The sequence below is a fragment of the Parasteatoda tepidariorum genome, chromosome 2, assembly GCF_043381705.1.
Source record: "Parasteatoda tepidariorum isolate YZ-2023 chromosome 2, CAS_Ptep_4.0, whole genome shotgun sequence".
Lineage (NCBI taxonomy): Eukaryota > Metazoa > Arthropoda > Arachnida > Araneae > Theridiidae > Parasteatoda > Parasteatoda tepidariorum.
The window spans coordinates 53,597,343-53,622,603 of NC_092205.1; the positions used below are offsets into that span (position 1 = coordinate 53,597,343).

General features: G+C 25.9%; 1 protein-coding gene across 1 annotated transcript; it reads right to left on the reverse strand.

Moving 5' to 3' along the window:
• Positions 1 to 8,093: 8,093 nt before the first annotated feature.
• LOC107446981 (ras-related protein rab7) lies at positions 8,094 to 24,663 on the reverse strand. Its single transcript, XM_016061774.3, has 4 exons — positions 24,205 to 24,663; positions 21,691 to 21,888; positions 14,984 to 15,202; positions 8,094 to 9,859 (listed from the first exon to the last, which is right to left on the reverse strand). Exons 2-4 carry the CDS (start codon positions 21,868 to 21,870, stop codon positions 9,638 to 9,640), a joined length of 621 nt encoding a protein of 206 aa, XP_015917260.1. The 5' UTR covers positions 21,871 to 21,888; positions 24,205 to 24,663; the 3' UTR covers positions 8,094 to 9,637.
• Between the last annotated feature and the right edge of the window lie 598 nt (positions 24,664 to 25,261).

The following is a 25,261-nucleotide window of genomic DNA, read 5'->3' on the forward strand; positions in this document are numbered from 1 at the left end:
ATTCGTATCGACCAGCCATCGGTTTACCTCGTTGGAAGACGAACTAGGTACAAAATACTTAAATATCTTCAGTAAGATATATTTTAAAAGGGTCAATAATGAAAATTATTCTTTATTTAATTTGCATTTAACCCATCTATTTGATATAGTTGAGTTTTTATTGTATACGGCTCACATAATTTATTTAACTGACAGTAATTTTTAATATATTTTGTCTTTTTTCTCTTTGCGTTTTTTCTTCTCAAATCACAAGTAAATTTACTTCTAATTAACTAACTTGTCTTCTCAAATCACACAGTAAATTTACTGCAATCAGTTCTGGGCTTTAGGCCTGCTTTGTTGTAATTCATACCTGAAATATAACAGAAGCCTACATCTATAGTTATTATCAATATGGATTTGAGATTTTTGGGAAATTGTTTATTCTGATTAGGATTATTATGGAAATTAATTCCTAAATATAGATATATGATTGTTTAGAGATTGGGGGAATTATAGTTTTTCCAATAAACGATCAAATTGTTCCATTGTTAAATAAGATAGAACAAAACGATAACAAAAAAAATTGCTTTTTTAAATAAATTAAAAAGTTATTTCGGACTGAGGTTTTAATGAGACCTTCGTTTATAATTTTTCTTTTAAATTAAAATTCGAAGACTGATAAAAAATTTTAATTTACAATCATATTTATTCGAAAGAGTCTAAATTTTCTTTTTAAAAAAAGTTTTAATCTTAATTTCTTTAAGTATAACTTTTATTTTAAATATTTCAAAATTAGCAAACTATTTTTGTAATCTAAAAAAGCAATAAATAAATAAAAAAAAATTCCTTAGAGTTCTGGGGAAAAAACGGATTATTATTTGAATGACTCAACAAGTCTAATAATCATAAAACATACAAGAGTTTCCAAACAGAGGGAAAACGATTAAATTTGTTTCTTAACAAAAAAAAAAGTTAGTTTAACTCAATAAAAATTATATCAATAATTTTTACAACCACTTAAAACATAACCAATTACCAATATTGCCTTTGATAAAATCTAATCATTTCTTTACAACACTTGTACAGTATAACATTGTTATCTACAACTTTGAAAAACAAATTAGATATTTAAAATGTTGATATTTAAAAAACCTTCTATTCAACATATACAAGCACTAAATATGTCACGGTAAAACAGATGCCATCTTTTAAACAATACAAAAGCAGCTGACTGGAGTGCTTACACCTGTTCACTTCAATTTGATAAGACAAAAACTACCAACCATTCATATCTCTTTAAAAAAAAAATAAAGAAAAAAAAAAGGTTTTTTCCCATTATTCTGGACAAGGAATTAAAAAAAAGTAAGAGTTGGTTCTTTTCTTTCGACCTTGGATCCGACTGATACATTGTTTTCATTTAGCCTTATTTCTCTTTATCTGCAAAGAGAAAGTGATTGTGCGTAATACCCCTGGAGTCGATAAACCGCCAATCGAAGATAGTAAGCAAATAATCATAATATGGAGTCTAAATGTCGGTACTGGTATACATACGACTGATAACAATCCAATAAGTTCCTATTCAATTCCTTGGTATTACAATCTGAGAATTAGGTACAAAGTACTTTAATATCTTCAGTAAGATATATTTTAAAAGGGTCATTATGAAAATTCTTATTTATTTAATTTGCATTTAACCCATCCATTTGATATAGTTGGGTTTTTATCGTGTATCGAACACCAGCAGTTCGAACTGTTCGCGCAGTTTGAAACGGGGCAATGGAGTCGAGAAGATTTATATACTCCAACTAGAAAAATCGGTTTGATGTTGCAGTATAATGTCGGTACCTCGAACTGTAATACGGTGCAAATTTATCGGTCTTCAAATGAAACATGTTTTGTGTTCAAACTGAACTAAAGAATTGTATAAACAACCTTAAGAAGTTCGATAATATGGAGCAATTTAGAACAAAATTAAGATAGCAAGAAAAGTTATGCATTATGGTTTAACACGCTTCAATAAGGCTCTAATTCTAACAATCTCATGAAAAATTGTTTAATGTATATATAAGTTCAAAATGTAGAGAAAAGGGTGAAAAATTACAATTTTAAACTTATTTTATGAGTTCTATATTACTTGCAGCTTATGCCCAGTAAATAACAATTATTGATTTTCTACGTTTTTCTTTTTGTATTTATTTATTTTGCTATATATATATATATACACACCTTACCCTTTACATTGCTCTGCCCTTACAGAACGGATATGAATTTTGAATTAGGAAATAATGACTCGAAAATTTTTACTATGCTATGATTGAAGAATGGAGGGAAAATATTTCTGCAGAATGATGGCAGCAGATTGTTATTAAAAGTTATACGATTTTTAAATTATTTTTAAAAATTAATTTTTAATAATAACTTTATACAATTAAACGTTTTCGTAAATTGTTTTAAAAATAATTCAAATTTTATTTGCGTAAATCCAAATTGTACTTCCTTTTCTGAATTAATGAATTTTAGAAGTGTTCTATATTGATTAGAAACATTTTTAGAGTAAAAAAAAACAAAAAAAAAACTACTAAATAAAATTTAATGAAACCTTTATTTGGAGATAAGAAGTTTTATTTTAATCTAGAATAGTAATAACGAGCTAATACTGAAAATTGCTATTTACAGAACTGAAAGTAAATTAAGAATAAAATCTTCTACGTTTCTCCAAGTAAGTTTTCACTATATATTGCAGAAGCATTCGACATTCTTTGAATAAAGGTTCCATTTAAAAATATCACCGACACTGAATAATTTATTAGTACAAAAATCGCATTCTACCGATTGCGCAATACTAAGAAGCCGGCGTGGCAGTTGAGTCAACGTGTCAAAAGACAATGACTACTCTTGATTGTCAGCGCCATCTAATATGAAATATTAAAACTAAGCTCAAAAAATGTAGACGATGATCATGAGTCATTGGAAGGTAATTCTAGAAAATCAATTTCGGCATCACAAGGTATTATATTAGTAATAAAATGAAATATTTATGCTACATTTTGAAAAACAACATTTTCTTTTCAAATTGCAGACATACTTTAAGAGCTTTAATACATAGTTGTAAAACACAAACCGGCTTTTTAATGCAATTAAAGAAGCATAGAGTATTCATTTACTGGTTTATCCAATTGTATTTTTAGAATATTTATCGTATCCTGAAACATAGACTAACAAGGATTAAACAGTATTTGCCACATGTTGTGCAATACTGCTAAAGATTACGAGAAAGATATTGTTCCCGCCCAATTTTCTTTTGTTCTCAGATAAATTTTAACATTAGTCCCGCTGCTAATCTAGGGATCATTACAAAATAATAGAACAAAAACATAACAAAATCTAACATTTTTTAAACTTGATCGTGTGACAAAGATGTTTAAGAAAGAATCAATTGCTATATAAAATCGTATAAAATCAGCTGATTTGACAGGCTAGGAAAGCCGGCGCCTTTTAATGGACATTAACTGCCATCTGTTGTAAAGTTTTCAAACTACAACATAAGATCAAAACGTTTCTCTTTATGCATCAGATCATCAATTCTACTGAGTTTATTACTGCTCTGCTCAGCCTGTAATTCTTAATTGTATTTATAAAAATTAATTAAAATGATTTTGTGAAGAATAAAAAGTATTTTTCTAGCTAGGAACTCTAGTTTGTTGGTGACGTCAGACCTGATTACTGCACCACTAGGAAATCGGATGAAGAAATAATACTGGTGAAAAAATATGTATTTAATGAAATAGAATACACTTTAAGAAATGAGCTTTCTTAAAAAAAAATATTTTAGCCTAAAAAAATTAAATAGTACAAATCGCAAAAAAGAAACCCAGAGTTAATTGCCTAATTATTGGCCAAAAATAGAATATGATAAAATATTTTTATAAATTTACAAAATCTAAGATATTTTTTATCTATTAAAAAATGGAACAACTCGATATTAAAAAAAAATTCCAGTGAGATTTTTTTTATAAATAATTTGAATGTATTTCAACACATTTTATTACGTAAAACAGGCTTTGATGTTTCCAGTCCTTGCCTTTTACAAGTATTTTCTAGTAATGACTTCTAATGTGTAACAAAATTCTGTCCTCACAGACATTGTGTGCATGAGTAGGAGAGATTAATAATGACATTTAAATCCTTTATAATAACAATTGCACTTTAATGATATTGTTGTATAGTTTTTGTGATTGTAAACAATTACCAGAAATGAATATTTCAACTCAATTATTAACGAACCAGAAAAACTAAAGAATTTTAGTTATAGTAAAAAATTAAGAATCAAATTAAGTAATTCTTGAATAGCAGCCATATTTCCGTCAGCCTCTATAGAAAAAGTGAAATCAGGTTAACTAAGTCATAATGTTTCAAATGCTAAAAAAAAAAAGGCAAAATATCAAAATGTAAACAAATTATGACAGGATTACTATTTCAGGAAGTTCACCAATAATTTGATTCCACTTTGATATTTTGAAAAAATTTGTTAGAAACTGCATTTTTTCCCTCTAGGTTTATTTACACTAACTTTTCTCTAAATTTTATAGTCCGTAGCTTATGAGAAATCATTTAATAAGAAAAAAAAAACAAATTTAACTTCTGGCATTCTATAGAAGAATGGAAATTCGAGAACTTATTATTTTTTTTTTGAGAGGGGAAGATTTTTTTATCCTTGATGCTCATTGTAATCACTGCAGTACTGCTCTTGAAGAAATACCAGGAATCACATGGAGCGTACTGTAAGCTTTTCCACCAATAATGTAGCAAGTAATATCTCTTAGTTAACTTAACCCTTTCTTTTTTCCATGCAAACGATTTAAAATTTCAAAGCAAATCTAATAAAAAGTCAACTGAAATTATTTTTTAAAAATTTTGGTATTGTTTTATTATTAGAATATCAAGGGTAATTTAAAAAATATTGGTTAGTTTTTGCTTAAAAAAAGAAAGCCTTATTTTAAAGAATATTTAGATAACAAGAATACAGCTTTAATAAATTCACAATTTTGTTAATTCAAAAGTCATTACCAAACTTGGGGCTCCGAATCAAAATATTAATCATGATGATAATCAAATTATTTAAAATAAGTGAGTGAAGATTATATTATCAGAACTGCCTTCAAAAAGGAGGTCCCCTCTTCCTCTAGCTTATTTTTTTATGAAACCTATGTTCCTTTAATTTTCTATTGTTTTTGTGCTTTTAAATACATGGCACAATTTGTAATAGGTTCTGGTTTGAATTAAATTATCAAAAGTATTCAATTCAGATAGATAAATGTTAGTTAATAAAGAAGCTTATGATTATTGTGGTTTAAAGTTTACAAGAGTTCTTATGAAGGCAACCTGCTAAATCCTTTTAATAACTTATCTTTAAAAAAAACATAAATTATCAAATAAATAATTTCAAGGAAATCTTAATTACTTTTAAGAATAAATTATAAACGTGAATATATAGAACAATATGTTTAGGACTCTGGAATTGCTTGACGTGTTCAATACCAATTTTTTAGCTTGGAACTTGAAATTTAATTACATGAGAATGACCCTTAATGGAAAAGTATGATAAAATTTGTTTTAGTATAGATTTCAAATAGTTGTAAGAATCCAATTTTTTCTTCTTTAGTACCAATTCATATAAGTTAGGGAACAATGAGTCAATCAATGAATTTGGGAAAAATAAGTTGTACAAAATTATTTTATCAACGAAGAATTTTTTGTTGTTGAAAAAGTGTTTTTTGATGCTAATTCACCAAGAAAACTGGAAAGGCAGCAATTTAAATGCCTTACACTGGAAGCAAAGCTTTAATTTTAAACTACTATACCAAAAAAACTACTATACTGAAAAAAAAATAGCTAAACTTTAGAACATAAGAATGACTTAAATATTTTAGAAGTTATTAAACTTTTCAAATCAATATACCATATACTATTTATACTACTGATTCGACTAGAATTTGCCCCAAATAAAAATTGGCAAAATCAAAGAATAATTCTAAGTTTTTGGCAAGAACTGGAGTAACTGTCTAAACATTAAAAAATTAGAATGAATGCTTTTCATTTAAAAAAAAATTGTGGACATTTATGACTATTTTTAGAATTAGCATCGATTGTGGTGATAGATAAACCTAACCTGTCACAAAAAAAAAAAAAAAACTGTTGCATATTCATAGCATTTATGAAAATAAAATATACTTAGCAAAAAAGAAAATTCATATGATGACAGAGCCATGAAAAAATAGCCTTGAATTGGAAAAGTCCTTTGATACGTACATCAACAATTATTGTAACTTAAGAGATTTTCTGATTATTAAACCTAAATTTGAAAGTTTCACAATTTGATAACTACTATAATTTAAACAACACATTAGGTATCAATTAAAATACAACAGTCATCAATGGCTGCCAACTTAAATGGTCTTTGGGAAAAATTTTATAAAACGGTTAAAAAATAATTAAAATATGAAGAATATTCTAAAATATAAATTACTTCTTTAACACTAAAAAAGCGTAACAGCCAGGCTAATGCACCCAAATTGCAATGAAAAGTAAAATTTTTGTAGGGAAAAAAAAATAAGTTCTACATTAAGGTACAGTTACTAATAAAAATTGCTGGATTATAAAATCATCTGCTTTTTAAATTAAACATGCAATAGCGAAATCGTAGAATCTTTAAAATTTCAAAATATGCTAAACCTATCCCTTTATGAAATCATGATTGCCATTTAGTAAAATCAAATTTTTGTAGGACACGTTTAAAATAATTAAAAAAAAAAAATCTGCTTTTTCATTTATAAATAATTTTCTCTTTTATCGAGATATGAAAGCATTTAAATAACAAATTTGTGCCCCCTAGGAACAAAGTTACAGGTGTGGTTACAAAGTTACACTTTTTATGAAAATTGAGTTAAATTTTTTTTTATGAAACTTGCAAAATAAAGAAAACTAAATTAAAACTATTTAGGAATTAAAAACAATTTATAGAATGTCTACCCTCGTTCAATAACAGTAATCACACATTCAATTAGGTGCCAGAACATTGCTTGATACTTTAAAGTGAACTTTACAACTAAGAAAAGGAAATAATGAAAGTTAAATGCAGTCAGTAAAAATAAAATATAGTAATTTCATTTTTACAGTACTTAGTAAGTTTAATGCTGAAAATATTCCCCTCAAGTGTAGACATTACAGTTTTTAAATCTGCCACATTGTAATCATTTAGAAAAATTATAGATTAGATGTAGAAATTATAGATGTAAGTTGCAATAACCTGTAACTAGCAGAAATAATTTTTTAAAATTAAATATTGCTCATTGATAGAAATTTTAAGAGTTCTAGTACTTTTCAATGATTCCTGTCAATAGGTATTCTGATAATGACAGTTGTGTTATTTTGTGAAATGTAATTCTTCAAATATAAATAGAAAAAAATATATCTGAAGTGCTGATGTAGTTAAGTTAACAATACAAAAAATTTCAGTGTAAAATAGTCCATATTTAAAATGTAAGGTTTTGAAAATTTTCATTATCACAGCCAATTGATTAGTATTTTGAAAATGCAAATAGAAATAACAAATTTAGTCTTTAAATATCTAGTTAAATTGTCAACTCAGATTTCAGTTTTGAATGTTATATTTCATGCCTAATAATTTTTTTTTTTTAATTAAGTAGATTTGAAATTTTTAGTAAAATTTTGGTAAAGATAATGTAATTTATAAAGTTGGGCTACAGAAAAAAAAAAACATCTATTCCTTTGATTGAAAAATTTAGCATAATCAAGTGCATTCAGATTTCAATAAGGAAAAAATTTAATAAATTTAAAACTTTGAATAAATTTCATTTCTTTGACTAACTTTGAAAAAAACAAACAACTTAATTGCTAAATATGTTATTTAAAGAAATGGTTTTTTCAAATTCTAGAAAAATGATGCACTATCTTACAATATTTCAACGAGATGTTTCAAAGTCTTCTGTAAAAGTTAGGAGAAAAAGCTATTTAAAAATTATATATTTAGGAAACACCAATATGAATGAAGTTTCATATATATTGCATTAATAATCGTAAAAGAAATACAGTTTTAGAAAGTTAAATGTATTTTATTATAAAACATAAAATAAAAATGACAGATTCAGTTTGATATTTTTAATGTACTAAAATTAATAAAACAAATGAGAAAACCAATTAAAAAGTTATCAATTCCTTACAAATCATTTGAAAAAAAAATTCCTGATATAAATACCATAACTGCAAAGCTATCATAACACAAGATAAATCATTTAAATGCAGCTTCAAAAGTGTAACTATAATTGGGGAAAGACAATATTCATAAAAACATCTGAAGTTGGATGCAGACTAATTTCAAATATCTAATATGAAAAGAACTGATACAGTTCTTGTTCTTTCCATGGATAAAATCCAGGGACCAGGCTAGAAAAGTACATGTACCAGGGTCCATAGCAGATATAGCTTTTTCTAACATACTATATACATAAGTATTCAATTCCAAAAACAATCCAGCGAATGATATTAAGAGTACTTATTTTAAGTCTGGCTAATGCCAGCGATAAACAGATAACTGATTTTCCCAAATATACATTTCCATATTAAAGTATTGGATACATTGATACTATATTTAAAGCTCTATGGATATTTTAACAAACAATCACAAGCAAAACATGAAAAGGGCGTATTTATGTGTTATTAAATCAAAAAGATTTTTATTTCAATCTTTAGATTTTTGTGTGAAACATGTTACTGTAAGAAATATTTTGCAAAAAGGCCACAAATTAAATAAGGGAGAAGGACATTTATTTTTAACATTTTATAAAAATATTAATTCCTGAATCTAAAGGGTTTGATTTTGAATATGGTTTGAAATGTTAAATTTAAATCTTCAAATAAGTTATAATTTACTTTTGCAATAATTACCTATTACTAAAAGACAATTAATTCAGGTCAAATAATGTGAACTAACGGAAATAAAAATTAGCTTACAATTAAAATATCAAATTTAAAAACTTCTAAGATTTTACAGAATTTAATGTTTATTTAGACACTTTTTCTCTCTCTCTAAACTGTACTGTTCTAAAATTGAAACAATATTTTTAGCATTTGAAGGTGAAAAGAAATTTTTTTAAACCAAAATGAGACTTTTTTCTCAAATATGAAAATTTTTACCAAATGCCATCGAACCAATTTAATTTTGAAACATTTTTTATATCCCCTTTATATTCATTAGTAAATTTCGAAAAGATCAATATTTCACTAACAAAAGTTAGTATTTAAAGGTGATCAGCTTTTTACAAAATTTCAATATTTTAAAAACTTTTCATCAAAGAACATTCCGTATAAAAGTTTTTTGAGAATGGCAAGATAGACATATGTAAATAATTAAAACCAACATTTCAAATTAAGGCTACAAATATCTTTAATGCATAATTGTGTGTAAATTTCCATAAGTAATATTAAAACAATACAACAGTGATTGAAAGCTGTATTGCAAATTTTACAGATGAACACTAAAAGTTAAAATTATCTTCATTTCATTGATGAAAAAATAATTAACAGAACATTATATTCCAGATACAAATAAATACTCCCTCCTCATTTATATACAATATTAGCATGCACAGTTATCAGATTTAGATTTATTTTCGTTATTGGTGAGCTTGATTTGGTCAGGAAAATCATTGAACAACTCAGCATCTTGTTCTTGGGCTAATGCCTTCATAGCCACTGCTTGGAATGCCTGCTCAACATTAATAGAATCCTTAGCGCTAGTCTCAAAGAATGGGATGTCATTCTTGCTCTGACACCAACTCTGACCTCTTTTGGTGGTTATCTAAAATAAATAGGATTATTTTAACTAAAATAATAAAACAACTAAAATTTTAGTTATGTATAAATTCTACAATAAAAATATATTTATCCAACAGTTAAAAAATTACTGACATTAGTAAAAAATTGTATCTTGTTATGAACCTTGGGGGAAAAGAGTGGCAATTTGTGAAAAAGACCTTGCACTACTTTGTAATATATAAAATAAAATCAAATCGCATACATTAAACAAAAAAAACAAAAAAACAACAACATATAACTAGATTCGTATTGAACTAATGAGAAGGAAAGTAAGAACTTCTCAAGAAATTATAGCCTCAACATTATAAACTAAGGATTAGAAAAATACATAAAAAAAAATTATTGCTTAAAAAAACAACAAGATTAAGCAATTTTTTAAATAACACATGCATTAATAGCTTAGTAAAAGTAAGCATTAATGTGCATGAGGAGAAATAGCAGATAAAAAAAAAATAATAATAAAAAACTTCTACGGATAGTTTTTAGCTACTTTTATAGTAAAACCTCTCTCAATTTTAATGAAACATGTTATCCTAGGCATCTAGTCAGTGAAAACAGAAGGGGATGAAATTAATTATATAGCTGTAATTTATTTCCACCATTATGGAAAATTGGGAGGTTAAAAATTAACTCAAGAAAATGTTTCTGAAGAGTAAAAAACTATCACATTTTTTCACAAAGAAATTACTTAAAATTTTATTTAAAAACTTCATATTTTATGTGCAGACTAGCAACAAATTTTTTTTTTTACTGACAGTAAAATTGTACAGGTTAGAACTTACATTTTGAAATATTATTCGTGATATTTTAGAACCTGAATTAATTGTATTCATAATAACTTTTTACATATAAACTAAACAAGTTTTTTTTCTGTTTTTAACTGCTTTTTACAGAAACTAACTTTATGTTTGCTGACTGGGAAACAATGTTAGAATTCTTATAAAACAGCATTGCAAATGTGAGAACTGTTTAGTACAAAAAGAAAAAGCAAGACAGTAAGTTAAAAAAACATTAGCTCACGAAAAACAAAAATGTACTGTTAAGGACACAAAAAATAATACATCATATCCCTAAAGCAGAAAGAGCTCAAAACTGCGATGTAAATCACAGAACAATTTATGTTAAAAGAAAAACTACATATAACAGGGGTGATTGTGAGACCAACTCAAAAATCCTGAAAATTTCTCTAGTAAAATCATTAATGACACATTTTAAAAAAATTAATGTTTTCATACATTTAAATCATTGATATTTTAAAAACGTGGAATTTTAGATAAATTATATGCAGCATAATTTAAATGAAAAATTATGTATAAGTTTACTTTTATGTCTAATTCTAAAAGAAATTTATTATTCTAAACATTTATTATTACATTTATTATTCTAAAATAAAAAATATTTACAAATGAAAGATTACAAATATTTAAAAATGAAAGTATAAATTCTAGTTCTAATATTATAGTTGTAATATTTCTAAGATTATAGTTGTAATATTTCTAAGATTATAGTTGTAATATTTCTAAGATTATAGTTGTAATATTTCTAAGATTATAGTTGTAATATTTCTAAGATTATAGTTGTAATATTTCTAAGATTATAGTTGTAATATTTCTAAGATTATAGTTGTAATATTTCTAAGATAAGAGAATTTTTAGACATAAATGTGATCAATGATTTCTTGAAACTTCTCTAGATCTTGGATTTCCGGAAACTTCCGGATCGCAATTAGCGAAAAATTCCGTAAACCAGATTTTTTCCGGAGCACAATCTCTGATATAAAGGTAAAAAGCCAAAATTATTAAATACCAGAAAATTTATGAACTCCATTGAAAATTCAATGATTATGTATTCTTTTTAAGTTTTACCCTACTTAATTGAACAAATTATTAATTTAAAAAAAAAAATTTAAAATTTCGAGAATGGTGTAACTTTTTATAAATTTTATATTTCCCGTATTGTGGAAAACACTACCTTGATGAAATCGAATAAAACTGCTTTAATTGAAACTGCATGTTCAATACATAATTCTAAGCAAATATTTATATTTTAGTTGTCAAAAATGTAGATAACTAAATTTTCAGATCAAAATGTATTATTTCGAACAGGAAATTGAAAAATAGTTTGTTTAATTCATTTGTAAATTAAATATTATTCTAAGTATTTAGTCGGAATTTTTTTTTTTTTCAAATACAGTTAACAAAAGCAGGATGCTATGTTAAATAATTATAAAAATGAAAAGATTCTTTTTTTTTTTCCATTAAAGATCTTAATTGAAAAATAAAACCAAAAAATATATCTTTAGAAATTCAGTATTCATAAAAATTTATTATCTTACTAACATTAAAGAAATTTGTTTTATTACAGTACATGCCGTGCATCCGTGATAGCACAGTAGTAAGGTACCAAACTGTTATTGTGAAGAACTGAGTCCCAGTGGTAGCATGAAACCCACCCAGCTTCATATTGATAGGTACCAGCCTATTTGGGAAGTAAAGGTGAGACTTATGAGCTTTAACCATCATGACCTCTATGATTTAAAACGGGCTACTGCTGAATTGCTTTACTTTTATATTTTAACCTTCTAAGTTAAGGAACATATTTGCAGTTACTTAATATTATACTCAATACTTAAATTTACCACTTTTGACAAAACTTACCTCTGAAAACTCAGGCACTGATTACATTTACCGAGCCCATTACAAAACTCAGTATTTATAATACCAAATCGCAAGTATACTTTTTTTTAAAGTAAATATTAATTAAAAACATTCAGAAAAAAGCAGTAAAACATTTAATATTTAAGAATAATCAATATGTATTTCATTTAGAATAAAATTAAGAAATAACTGTCATAAATAATTTTTAAACAACACCTATTTTTTAATAAATGCATTACAAAAAGTTAAAATTTCTAAATATTTTGGAATTTTAACTGTGTATTGCTCATAATTCAAAAAATTACCAATTTAAAATAAAAATTAAACTGAATAATATATTTCTTTTATATCAAGAATAAAAGTCTCAAAAATATTACTAAATATAAAAAAAAAAATCTTTTTCTTTTCTTTAAAAAATAAAATATGATCAATATTAAAAAGAAAAAAATTTAAAAAAGACAAATTTCTTACAAATAAAAAGGATATGAATATATATATATATATATATTTTTAAAAATTAGATAATTAGGATAAATAAATTTTACCTTACAAATTAAATTTATAAAATATAAATGAACACTTTTGGTTATATTTTGTAATGTGTAACCCCATTGTAAAACTCAGTATTTTTATACATTTAAAAGATAAATTCTGAAGCCATTTAAGGTTTTTCCCAAACTTAATGACTTTATCTGATTACATAAAAATACGGCCCATCCATTGGGATGTTAATAATTTTTGGAAATATTTTTTCTGTAACTATAATATATTAAGTTACAAGCTCGTTGAAGATATTTTTAATATTTTAAGAATTATAATTGAAACAAATGAAAGAATTACAAAAATGACTGAAAAGCACAAATACCTTGATCTAAGATATTCATCCAGATCAAGGATAATAACCTTTTTAAAGAACAATTTATAAACATTGTAACAACTGGGTATTTACCCAACCCACATTTATACTAAATACACACATTTCCCCCCCCAAGAGAGCGTAAAACCATACAATGGTGAGGAAAAACACTGATTTCAAGACAGACTACAAAGATTAATCTACTAGAGGTGAACAGCAACTTAACTTGAATTTAAAAATTTGACAAAAATATATGGCTATAACATATTTTAAAGAGAAGTACAATACAATGAAGAATATATCACGAAACATCAAACAGTCAATTTATAAAATTAATATGATGTGAGATAAGACATATAGACAACACAATATCAATAGTATAACAAAAATATGAGCAACTGGTTTATTTATATCCCATTACGATTATTATAAGGTCAATGCCAACATAATTTCAATAAAGGTAATCTATTATAATTTTAAAAAAAACAAACCCAAATTTGAAGCTATGACATTATATATTGGAGTGTGCTAGCCAAGTGTGTCAGACAACTTCACTACTTGGTGACAAAATGTTTGAACACACAAACACATACAAAACAGATCCCAATGTTAAAAAATATAAGAAATTCAGAAGACCATTATATTTTATATCACTTGATGTAATGTTACATATATTTTGTTCCATTATGTAAGCATTAAAACATAGTGATATTTTAAAAGGAAGCACCATGATTAGTAATTTTAGATCGCAAAATAAAATTATTTGTCCCTTAAAAAAATCATATTTATTCCATTAACAAGCTTTTCTGTTTTTGGTGAATACTCGCAGAACTGCAATTATCAGAAGTCTTGTAGCAGAACATAACATATAATTCTGCTTCTGATAATCATTCAAATGTTTTTTAGGGTAATTATTGAAATCCTCTTTTTTAATTTAAACTTTATTTTTTTTTGCAACTACTTTAGACTGATTTAAACAATATGCATCTTATAAATTGAAAACAATTACAGAAACCTCTGTATTGATATGCACAGAGCCACAATTAGATATTTGCATTTATTAGTTATTGAAGGCAAGATAAAAATAAATTTATGGCGCTTGTTGCATTAATTTTGCTACTGGGAGGGGAAAATGGTAATATTCTTATTACTATTTAGAATAGTCATTAATTTTATGCATATATGGATTACTTAGTATGATTTAGTTTAATAAATTTTAAAATTTAGGTAAAACTTCATTTCAGCCAATCTTATCTTTTTTTCATTTTGACTAATCTCTTGTTTACTTCCTCAGCCCTATTAAATTATACAGAATATTTAATAAAAAGAAATTTACTAACGTAATACTTTTACAATTCCATTTTTTTAATTTGGGAATTTTACTATTTTGGACACATTTTTATAAAATAGTTACTTCATTAAAAAAAAAAAATGTAATTTGCAAATTTTATTTAGATTTCATTATATTGATTTATTCATTAAAGAAATTTTTGGAAACAATAAATCAATGTAAAAAATATATTGAAATAATTTAGAAGAGATATACTTCCGTGTTACATAATTAAATTATTACATAGCTATAAATTTAACTTACAGCTCTATTTTCAAGATCTATTTTGTTGCCAATGACAACAAATGGGAAATTCTCAGGATTCCTGGGACCTGCTTGGATGAGAAACTCATCAAGCCAGCTGTCCAATGATCTAAAGGAGTTTGGGCTGGTGACATCATACACTAATACACAGCAGTCTGCACCTCGATAGAAAGCAACTCCCAATGATTGAAATCTTTCTTGGCCAGCAGTATCCCAGATCTAAAAATATACAAATATAATGTTCATAAAAATAAATAAAATTTAATACTTTTGATGCAAACATATATTAATTATAAACACAAAGTACAAAAATTATTTATAAATTACACATTAAACACTAAAGGAAGTTATAGAAATTTGAAAGTTAAAAATTCAATACTAGGAGAGGGGAATGTTACATTTTATAATGATATAAGTTCTAGAAGTCAACTTAATGGTGACAACTTCTATCTTTTATATTATACTCATGTTAACCCCTTAACTGCCGCAGGCATATATATACGCTTTCCCGAAGTACGATGCCTAGCATTGCGCTGCTATAAATAGAACTACACCCCCTACTTCAGAATGCAGTAAAATGACCTTGAAAGTGTTTGCTTTGCAAATGTATTACTAATTTCAGAGGAGGGGGAATGGGAAAAGGATGTTATGGAAAAGTGATATCGTATTAATCGCTTGTGTGTATTTGAGTAGGGTCGGGTTTATTCTTTTTTCGCTTTTGTTTCCCGTATGTATCTGGTGCTTTTTATTCTTTCCATCAACGTCTTCAAATAAAAATGCACCACGAAAATGTGCTGTTTTTTCAAGAAAAAAAATTCGCCGTGAATTCCGTTATCAGTGCGATGAATGTGATGTTGGTTTATGTGTCCAACCATGTTTCAGGATTTATCATACAACAGCTAAGTTTTAACATCTTTTATATTGTATTTTTATTATTTAATTTAAGTTTTGTATTTTCTTTGTTTCCTTGTCTTGTAAAAGTCAACTGTTTTTAAATTGCAAAGCGTGCATCATTTCCCCCCCACCAAAAGACTGCGTAAGAAAGTACACTTGAGCGAAAAACGGCGGCACTGGGGAGTGAGTCTCGTTAATTATACTCGGCAGTTAAGGGGTTAATATTTAAAAACATGAAGTGCTTTTGAGGAACAGTCAGTTAAGGCGTAGTTCACATCACTGGGTGAGAGAGCTGGGGGTTGTGAGTTTAATCCTGACAGCAGACTAAACAGGAAAGGAATTAATTTGCATAAATTATTCAAATACTAAATAAACAAAATTATATACTAGTTAAAAAGTGTGATTTGGTTGAGACTTAGAACTATTAAAGATAACTGTGTTGTAAAAACTTATTGAAGATTGTCTCAGTTATCAATTTGAATAAATTATCTTCCCTGAACCTTTTCATATTCAAATGAAAAACTTAGCTATCATTTGGCATAGCTGAGTGTTTCAAAATAAAAGAATTCTAATTACATTCCTTTAAAACTTTTATTTAGAGGTAATTGTCATTGTTTCTCATTGTAAATCCAATCCTTATCTAGAAATCCCCAAAAGAGTGCCATTATAATATGTTTAGAAAACATAATTCTATATGCCCTTACAAGTGCTGTTGCTTAAAAAATAAAACTAGTTTACTATATATAACTAACAAGTTTTAGTGCATATTTAGTAATTTTTACTTTGTTAAGTTATAAAAAATTTAAGAGTTACTTTCAAAAAAGTAACTCTTTAATTTCTAGTTTTATATAAACTTTATATTAATGTTTATAATTAACTTTAAATCATTAACTTAAAAGTCGATTTGAAGACATAGTAAGGATAATTAAAAAAAAATAAACTTAATTCATAACATCAGCGTAGTAAAGTCAGAACTATAGTATAATATAAACTATTTTTTAATAAAATTTTTATCCTTTAATTTAAATAAAAATAGTACAATCACTATATTTATAGATATAGCATTTCAAGCTCAAAAGTTTAAAAATTAACACTATTATATAAGGGTAAACAATTTTTATACATAATTCTTCTATGATTACAAACAAGGATAAATGTGCAGTACCTTGTGGCAGAATTTTTTGAGGCTTTCTGCGACAAACCTCTTTAGCACTTATGTCTTGTTACTAATTTAAAATAAAAAAAGGGTTGTGTTCACAAAAAATAAATAAAACTAAGAGACAAAATTGTTTGCATAAAATAAAATTTTATATAATTTTTTAAAATTGAATATGTAATATTTTTTCATTCTAATATTATGGGTAAGATTCTCCAATTTTGTAGGGGAAAAACACACTAATTATTTCCCCTTTAAAATTTTGTAACTCATCATCACATTAAAAAAAAAAAAATTGTCACTTCAATAATTACCAAAAAAAAGTACAAAGAAAAGATGACCGGCAAAATTATGAAAATCAGACTCTTCAAAAAGGGGTTTACTAAATGCTTGTTTCATTTCTAGATTTGGCAGTTGTAATAAAATATCTGATTTAAAAAAAATGGAAATTAGAAACAGACCTCAAAAAAATTGATAGAATCATTGAATTAAAAATTAAATATTCAAAAACAAGATTCAAATTTCATATATTGTCAGAAATAATAATCTAGGTATTTTTACAAAATCACGAGAATATGAATAACTTAGCAATGAAAGACTTTGGGAATTATAAAAAAACAAGCAAAAACTCGAAGCAATAATTGCCGAAAAAATGATCAAAACACTACATATATTTACGATTGAATAGCCCCAAGGTGCGCGAGACCCAAAGTGAAGACTCATATGAGTGATTTAAAATTTTCATGTGCATAATAAATTAAAAATAATGGATCAATTTTATATCTATTAAATTTAGAAAAAGAGGGGGAAATGTACCGTATAGATTCACATTTTCTTTTACCCTCTAATACAGGAGAAAAGTATCTCTTGAATATAATTCTGGAGAAAAAAATAATAAGCTTTTGAAAATTTCTGCGGAAAAGCAAAGCAAAATTCCTTGCTTCCCAATGGAAATGTTTTTGTTCTTGCAAGAACCCTAATATTCCGCGATAATGTTACCGTGTCACTGCGATTCTGCCACAGGGCACAGATATATATAAATAATTGTAAGAGAAAAGGCATAACAACATTATCTAAAACCTTCTCTTCATAATTGAATAAATATATTTTTTAAAACATATGCCTGGATTTTTTAGATTTTTTTTTTTAAATATCACGGTGGTTAGTCATAATCAAAAATATTCTTGATATACACTATAGTTAATGAAATAACTTAAGAATAGAAATTTTTAGAATAGAAAGTTATTTTTTAGACCGGCAAAAAATAGAAAAAAAATTCACCCATAGAACTTCTAGTTTTTGTACCGTTTCAAAACTAGAGAATAATTTCTTCAAAATCTATATCTATAGTTTGACAGTAGGTTATAAAATAAATCAAAGAGTTAAAAGTGGGAGAAAAATTACTCTATCACTAAAATGATAAATCTTTTAGTACTTCAACAGGAAAAATTTGATATAGATTTTAAACTCTTCCCTTATGTGTAATAATAGAAAACAAAAACACTTTCTATTTCTCTCCTTACCATAATTTATTGGAATAAGATTATGAAGTCAAGTCTACAAAATCAAGTTTTTTTTTTAAAAAAAGAATGTGGTACATATTCATTAAATTTTTCTCTTATTTTGAAGAATTATTTTTTAAAATATACACATATAACAGTATAAGAGGGTATAAAAATTGCTGAGGATCCAATTCAGTTATTACATAATACTACACATTAATATTTCTTTTCAGATGTTAAATGAGTGCACTACCATGTCGAAATGCACCTTTCAGAGAAGAGCCCTGCCCTTTTTTTATTCCTAGGAAGAACTCTGTTTTTACTATTTACAGAAGACTTGTTTTTACTTAATTTAGTTATTTTAAGGAAATTGTTTTGTTTTCCATGAAAAAACTGCTCTATGGAGCCAGAACCTTGCATAAAAACTATGGGAGATACATCAATGCAGAGCTATAATCATTTTTCTCACACTCTTACAGTGACCCCCATCCCCCCCAAGCTCTTGGGCGCATTCTTGGGCTAATTCTAAATTCCTCCCCAAACTGTTCGTTTTATTTAGTGTAAAAATCCCCCCCAAGCTTTAAGTGGGCGCACCGTGCGCCCACCTCCCCCCCTGGTGGGGGCCCCTGCACTCTTAGTTCTTTGACTTATCACCTTATAGTCAAAATGTAACTATGTGTTTTATTAAACATGTAATTACAAAAATGGAAAAATTAACTAGTTTTTCCCACATGCCCTCAAAGGTTTTCTATTTTGAAGAGGAAAAGGGATTTGTACTCAGCACTTAAAAAATTAATAATAAATAAAGAAAAAGTGTATCTTAAATTGGAAGGTATAATATTAAAAAAAAAAAAGTTAAAGATATTCTACAAGAGATGATAAAAGTATAATAATGTATTTTTCTAAGATGTGTCTTATCAGAATTATTTGTCAAGATGTTATTTATTTACCAGAAATTCATATATTTTAAGTAAAATTAATAGGAGATTTTAATTAGATGACTTACTTATCATCTAGCCCCAGATTTCTCTTTTTAAACTTTTCATTATTTATATTTAACAGCATATAAAAATTATATAAACAGTAGCAAAATTGTTAATTGTAGAAAAAAAAAAAAAACCTATTATACCATAACATAGGGGTGAAAGTAGGTTTTTATAAGTTATAACATAAGTAGGTTTTCATAAGTTGTACAGTTTTAACAGTCAAAAAACTAATTTTTGTCAATATCCCTCCTTCCAATGCTGTGCCTATTTTTTTTAGTTCATTCCTAGTTTGTATGACCTAATATTTAAGCTGAATACCATAAGAATATGAATACCAAAGACATTGATTTATATACACATAATTACTGCAACATTAAAAATGAAAATATTACATAAAAACTCAAAGATATAAAATTAATTGAATTTTGTAATAAAGTGAGGAATGATTAATAAAATAATTAAAAAATTATACAAACAAACAAATCATTTTTTGCAAAAGAACACAATATGTGCTTTTGCAAAGGGTGGGTTAATTGTTTGATAAGTACAAAATTTCATTTCAATTATTTATCAAATTCAAATCAATCATACCAAATTCAATAATTTATTAAAAACATGAAGAATTTTTTTTTAATAATCCAAACTAATAATTGTAATACATTTAAAACAATTCTTTCAATGAAAGACTTCAATTTATTTCTATAATATTCATGCTAAATTAGAAATATTGCACAAATCTATTAAGAAACACTGCTTTGTAAATAACAAAATAAACAGAAGACAGGAGGAGTATGATTGTCAATGTCCTTGAGCTCTGTTTAAATTGGTAAAATGAAAGCATAATTTCCTGTGAGGTTGATATCACAAAGGATTGATATTCATTGTTTCCACATGAGTAAACCACAATATTAGTCATAAACTCATGATGATAGATCACACAAAGTGATTTTTAAATATTTATTATCTCATAATATAAAGCTCACTAATACAATTGTTTTTTTACTGAACAAATATTTCAAATATTTTGAATTAAAATATAATTAGCTAATATGTATTAATTTCTTGAATTAAAATGAAACTTGCTATTTTAAGTCAAAACTTTAAACCTACTTTAGTTTACCCCTTCTACAAACATACAATATTCCAAGTCAATATTTAATTCGCTGTTAATTTAAAAAAAAAATCTAAATACTGAAATAAGAAAAAGGTAAATTTTTCCCTAATTAAAGTAATACAGTAAATTTTTCCTTAATTAAAGTAATACAATAAAGTAATTACATTGAAATGGCCTAATTTCAAGCAAATTTAATATTTAAAAACTGATAGATTTTTATAAATTATGTAAATTGATATTATTTACAGTTTAAACACTACAAACTGTCTCAATAATTAAAAAATGTTATATTCATAAATCAAAAATTAACAAATTGTAAGGAAATTTTGATTATTAAAAGCATAATATTTTTATATCGTTCAAAAAATAATAACAAGATTATATTAACTTCACTCAACAATGTATCAGAAGAACAAATACTTCACTTTTCCAAACAAATTAAAAAATAAGTTGAATGCATTTAGATTTATATATTAAGTTACATAATATAAGAATTAAAGCTAAATTATCAAGTTGATTTATCTTCAATTGTTAGGAAGTTTTTGTTTATATGAAAATAAACAGTTATTTTTTATTGAAGTAAAATCTATTGATCTAGTACAGTAAAATTAAGAAAAAAAGAAGGTTATTTTAAACACGCCTATCTACATAAGACTCGATGGGTTTTTTTTTTCTAAATTTGTCCACTTTGGCTAACACTTGAATGGCAGCACCACTCATTGGTGAGGCCACAATTTAGACATAGATCTGAAGGGTAATGAATTTTTCTTGAGAATACCATGGCACTGCTCAGCAGCCAAACACATGAATTCTGATTCCCAGATTTTACAAGCATGTGCATCACGTATACTCAGTGGATCTTAGTCAGCAGCTTTCAAAGATTTAACCCCAGTCCCTTCTGAACGAAGTCCAATGCTCTAGCCACTGGGCTACCACGACTTACATTTATTTAATTAATTATGTAATTTCATAATATCTGAATGATCTGATTTTTTACCAACTTTTCATTACCTTTAAAAAATTAAGATAGCCTTTCAATCTTAAGTTGCACTTACTTGCATAGTAACCAGCCTATCTTGTACTACCAACTCTCTGGTAAGAAAATCTGCTCCAATCGTAGCTTTATACTGATTGCTGAATTTTTTGTTCACATACTGGTTCATAAGAGATGTCTTTCCAACACCTGAGTCTCCAAGAATAATAACTTTCAAAAGTACCTTCTTTCTTGAAGTCATATTTATTAAATTATATTGCTGAAAAGTAATAAACAGTTAAAACAGAACAGTAAAAATGAAAAATATGTTTCAAAAATATACTTGACAATTTATGCATCAAATTTTACTTCTCATTATAATGTAGTAATTTATATTCTGCATACACAAATCACTACTATAAATGGCCAGGTAAAACATAACATAATTTACTTTCACTAAAATAAGCTTTTCATTTCACATTTTAAAGCTTTTTATATCAATTAGTTTTCAAAGATAAGACTAGGCTCTAAGATAAAATTATTAATAAATTATTTTAAATCAAATATATATATAGTGAAAATTATCACTGCTTTTCTTAGTCAGTCTGGTGGTGCACAACTTGCCCCTCGCTTTCTGTCCAAAAATAATTTGAAACATTTATAAAAGAAAATACTAATTTAAATAAATTCTAAAAAATATAACCTAAAATAAAAACATTCAAATTCATTGAAAGTAAAATTATTGTCAAAAGAGTTTATCATTTAAACTTGTTCATTTTAATTAAATAATAGAATGCATCATTGATATTTCACTTAAATACACAAATTAATGTATATACTCAATCTGTTTTGTTTGGTCTTCAAATTTTTAAGAATCAAAACATTTAATTACAGAATTACAATAACTAAGGAACAAAATAAAAACAGAATAGAACTATAGTAAAAACAGAATAGTACAATAAATAAATTAATTTGCAATACATTCCTAAAGTAAGTAATTAAAAAAAATTTCTATATTCCCTAAATCAAAACTTTATCTAAGTTCTATTTTTTGGTTTTTATCATATTTTCTTATTTAAAAAAATTATAAATACAATTTTTTTAATTTAGTATTCTTAAATACATTTTTATGTTCAGATAAAACAAAACTAAGTAAATATAGTAACTAACTATATATATATAAAGCATTCAAATTTTTTCACATAAAGTACAAAACAAAATAGCCTCTAAGTTTCATAAACTTATGCATAAGGTGAAACTATGGAGAAGTCTTAGTAATTAACAAATAAAGTTGACAAGAATAGTCAGTTATGATTAAAAAAAAAACAAGTATTTGCACTAAATATGAAAGCTTAACAACCTGATAAGAAAATTTATCAAAAACTTTTTAGGTTAACATTTTACAAGGTCAAACATTTTGATAAAATTCCGAACTACAAATGAAATTTTCAGACAATTGAAAAAAAAAAAAAAAAAGCTTTACTAAATTAACTAACAAACTTACATTTATAAAGCTAAACTATTTTCAATATTAAGAGATACTTAGTTGTTTAGATAAAATGTTGAAATACAACTAAAAAAAATATTTGAAACAAATATCAAACAAGCAAATGCTGGAAGAAATTGTCTGAAATTTCGGTTCGATAGTTTCAATTTCGAGTGTAAAAATTTGTTCTTAAACGAGTTTGGTTATAGTGATTACTTTTTTGAACATAGATTAATAATTTTAATACATGAAAGAATGAAATACATGAATAATTTTAATACATATTTACTACAAAATCATGTGAATCTGATGCACCAAAAAGGATTTAATCAAATGCACATTTATGAATTGATTTCACCGAAATTTCCATTATCTAATCAGAACTTCTGAAATCAAAGAAGTCAAACAAAAAATACTGATAGAGATAAAGAGAATGATTAAAAAAAACTTTTAAACTAAAATTTGTTAAAACTATTTGCAACATCCAACTTTATTTAGTAATTTGATCGTACTATTACTGAATCTTATACCCATATTTCAATACTGAATTCAAAGGGAAAAAAATAAATTTAAAAAATTTATTAAGCTATTTGTTATCAGAAACATAACCCTATTTTGGTAAACACAGCAACAAAAACCAAGTTTATATTACAGTTTACTTATAAAATATATGAATTACTTTTGTTTAAATTAATCTAAAATAACTTCAATTTTAGTACAAATTTTGAAGAACATACAAACTAAGCTTTATAATAAACAACGCAAGAAATTCGCATTGAATAGAAGTCAAGGGTATGGTGAAATAAATGGACAAAATTTGATTTTAATTTTAAATTAATCACTACAAAACGAAGTATAATAAATTATAGAACATTAGCAATTTAATGCAACACAATTCATTGTACACATAAGGTTCATTACGTCACTCTTACTCTAAAAGATACCTATTATGTTACGGTTCAATAGTCAGGGCAATGACAATTCCTTCAATAAATAAAGTAAATAACTAGAATATTTCACATAAAATTAAAATATTATTAATAGTAGGGAATGCTTAGGGCATTAATTGAATTAAAAGGCATTTTTCCTCTACGAAAATTGAATACCTACATACGAACAAAGACTTCAAAGTTGAGGACAAAATATTTTTTTCTTTCAATTCAGATCTCCGTGATTCATAAACTCATTTCCTGCTAAAAATTTAACAAATATTTTTATAAAGTAAAGTAACTAACAGAGCATAATTAATACGTAGTCAATCAAATCACAAAAGAAAAGAAAGGTTGACAAGTAATTATCGATTGACTCCCTCTATATCACGTGATATATTTATTTATTTAACTTGACATCCCTCGTGCCATTACGGTGGAGAGTATATTTTACAAGTTTGAAATTTAAAGGAAGATTCAAACACAATTAAGCTTTCCTCTTCCATAAATAAGAGATACGATAAGTTTATAAATATACAATTTAATAAAATAATTATTATATCACTGTAGAGTCAGACAAATTTAACATTCTGACTGGAATCGCGCACATTTAAACACGGGGATATGCTGATCTTTGATTGGTTTGAATCACGTGAATTATATGAGGATTCACGTGTACTCTACATCCAATCATTTAAATTGACATTCGAAACATTTATATCTATAACCGTTACTTGTCTTCGCGCAAAAACGTATGTAAATAGTGAGAAGAGGGTTCCAAAAAAATTAAAAATAGCTGAAAATTTAGATTTTCAATATGTTATATGTATAAAATAAAATATATTAGTTAAAAATTTAACAAAATATTTTGAAATGACTTCATTGGTTGCTGAATTACTTCAGGCTACTGGTAAAACTTTAGAATTGTGTCTTGTTTTCTTTCTTCTCACTTCAAATATTTGAAAAGAAGTTTAATACTGAAAATTACTTGCTCACAGTTCAAAAGTTTTAGCTTTAATAAACTTTGCATTAGGGGGAATTTAATAATTATCAAAGTGCTGGTTTGTAACTTGTTTTATAAACTATGTATTATAAATTATAAAGTTTTTTTTATTTTATTTTGTTATAATACATTTTGATTTTTATGAACATGACCCCTGTGTCCCCCATTTTCAAATCAAATCGGCGCTCATGCTACAACATATATTTACTGCCAAACTTCATGTTTCGGACACTCA

Coding starts and splice junctions, on each gene's coding strand:
- LOC107446981 (XM_016061774.3), bottom strand. CDS start 21,870: ATGACTTCAAGAAAGAAGGTACTTTTGAAAGTTATTATTCTTGGAGAC. Junction 15,203..21,690: donor ATAGGCTGGTTACTATGCAA/GTAAGTGCAACT, acceptor GTATATTTTTAG/ATCTGGGATACTGCTGGCCA. Junction 9,860..14,983: donor TAGATCTTGAAAATAGAGCT/GTAAGTTAAATT, acceptor TATTTATTTTAG/ATAACCACCAAAAGAGGTCA.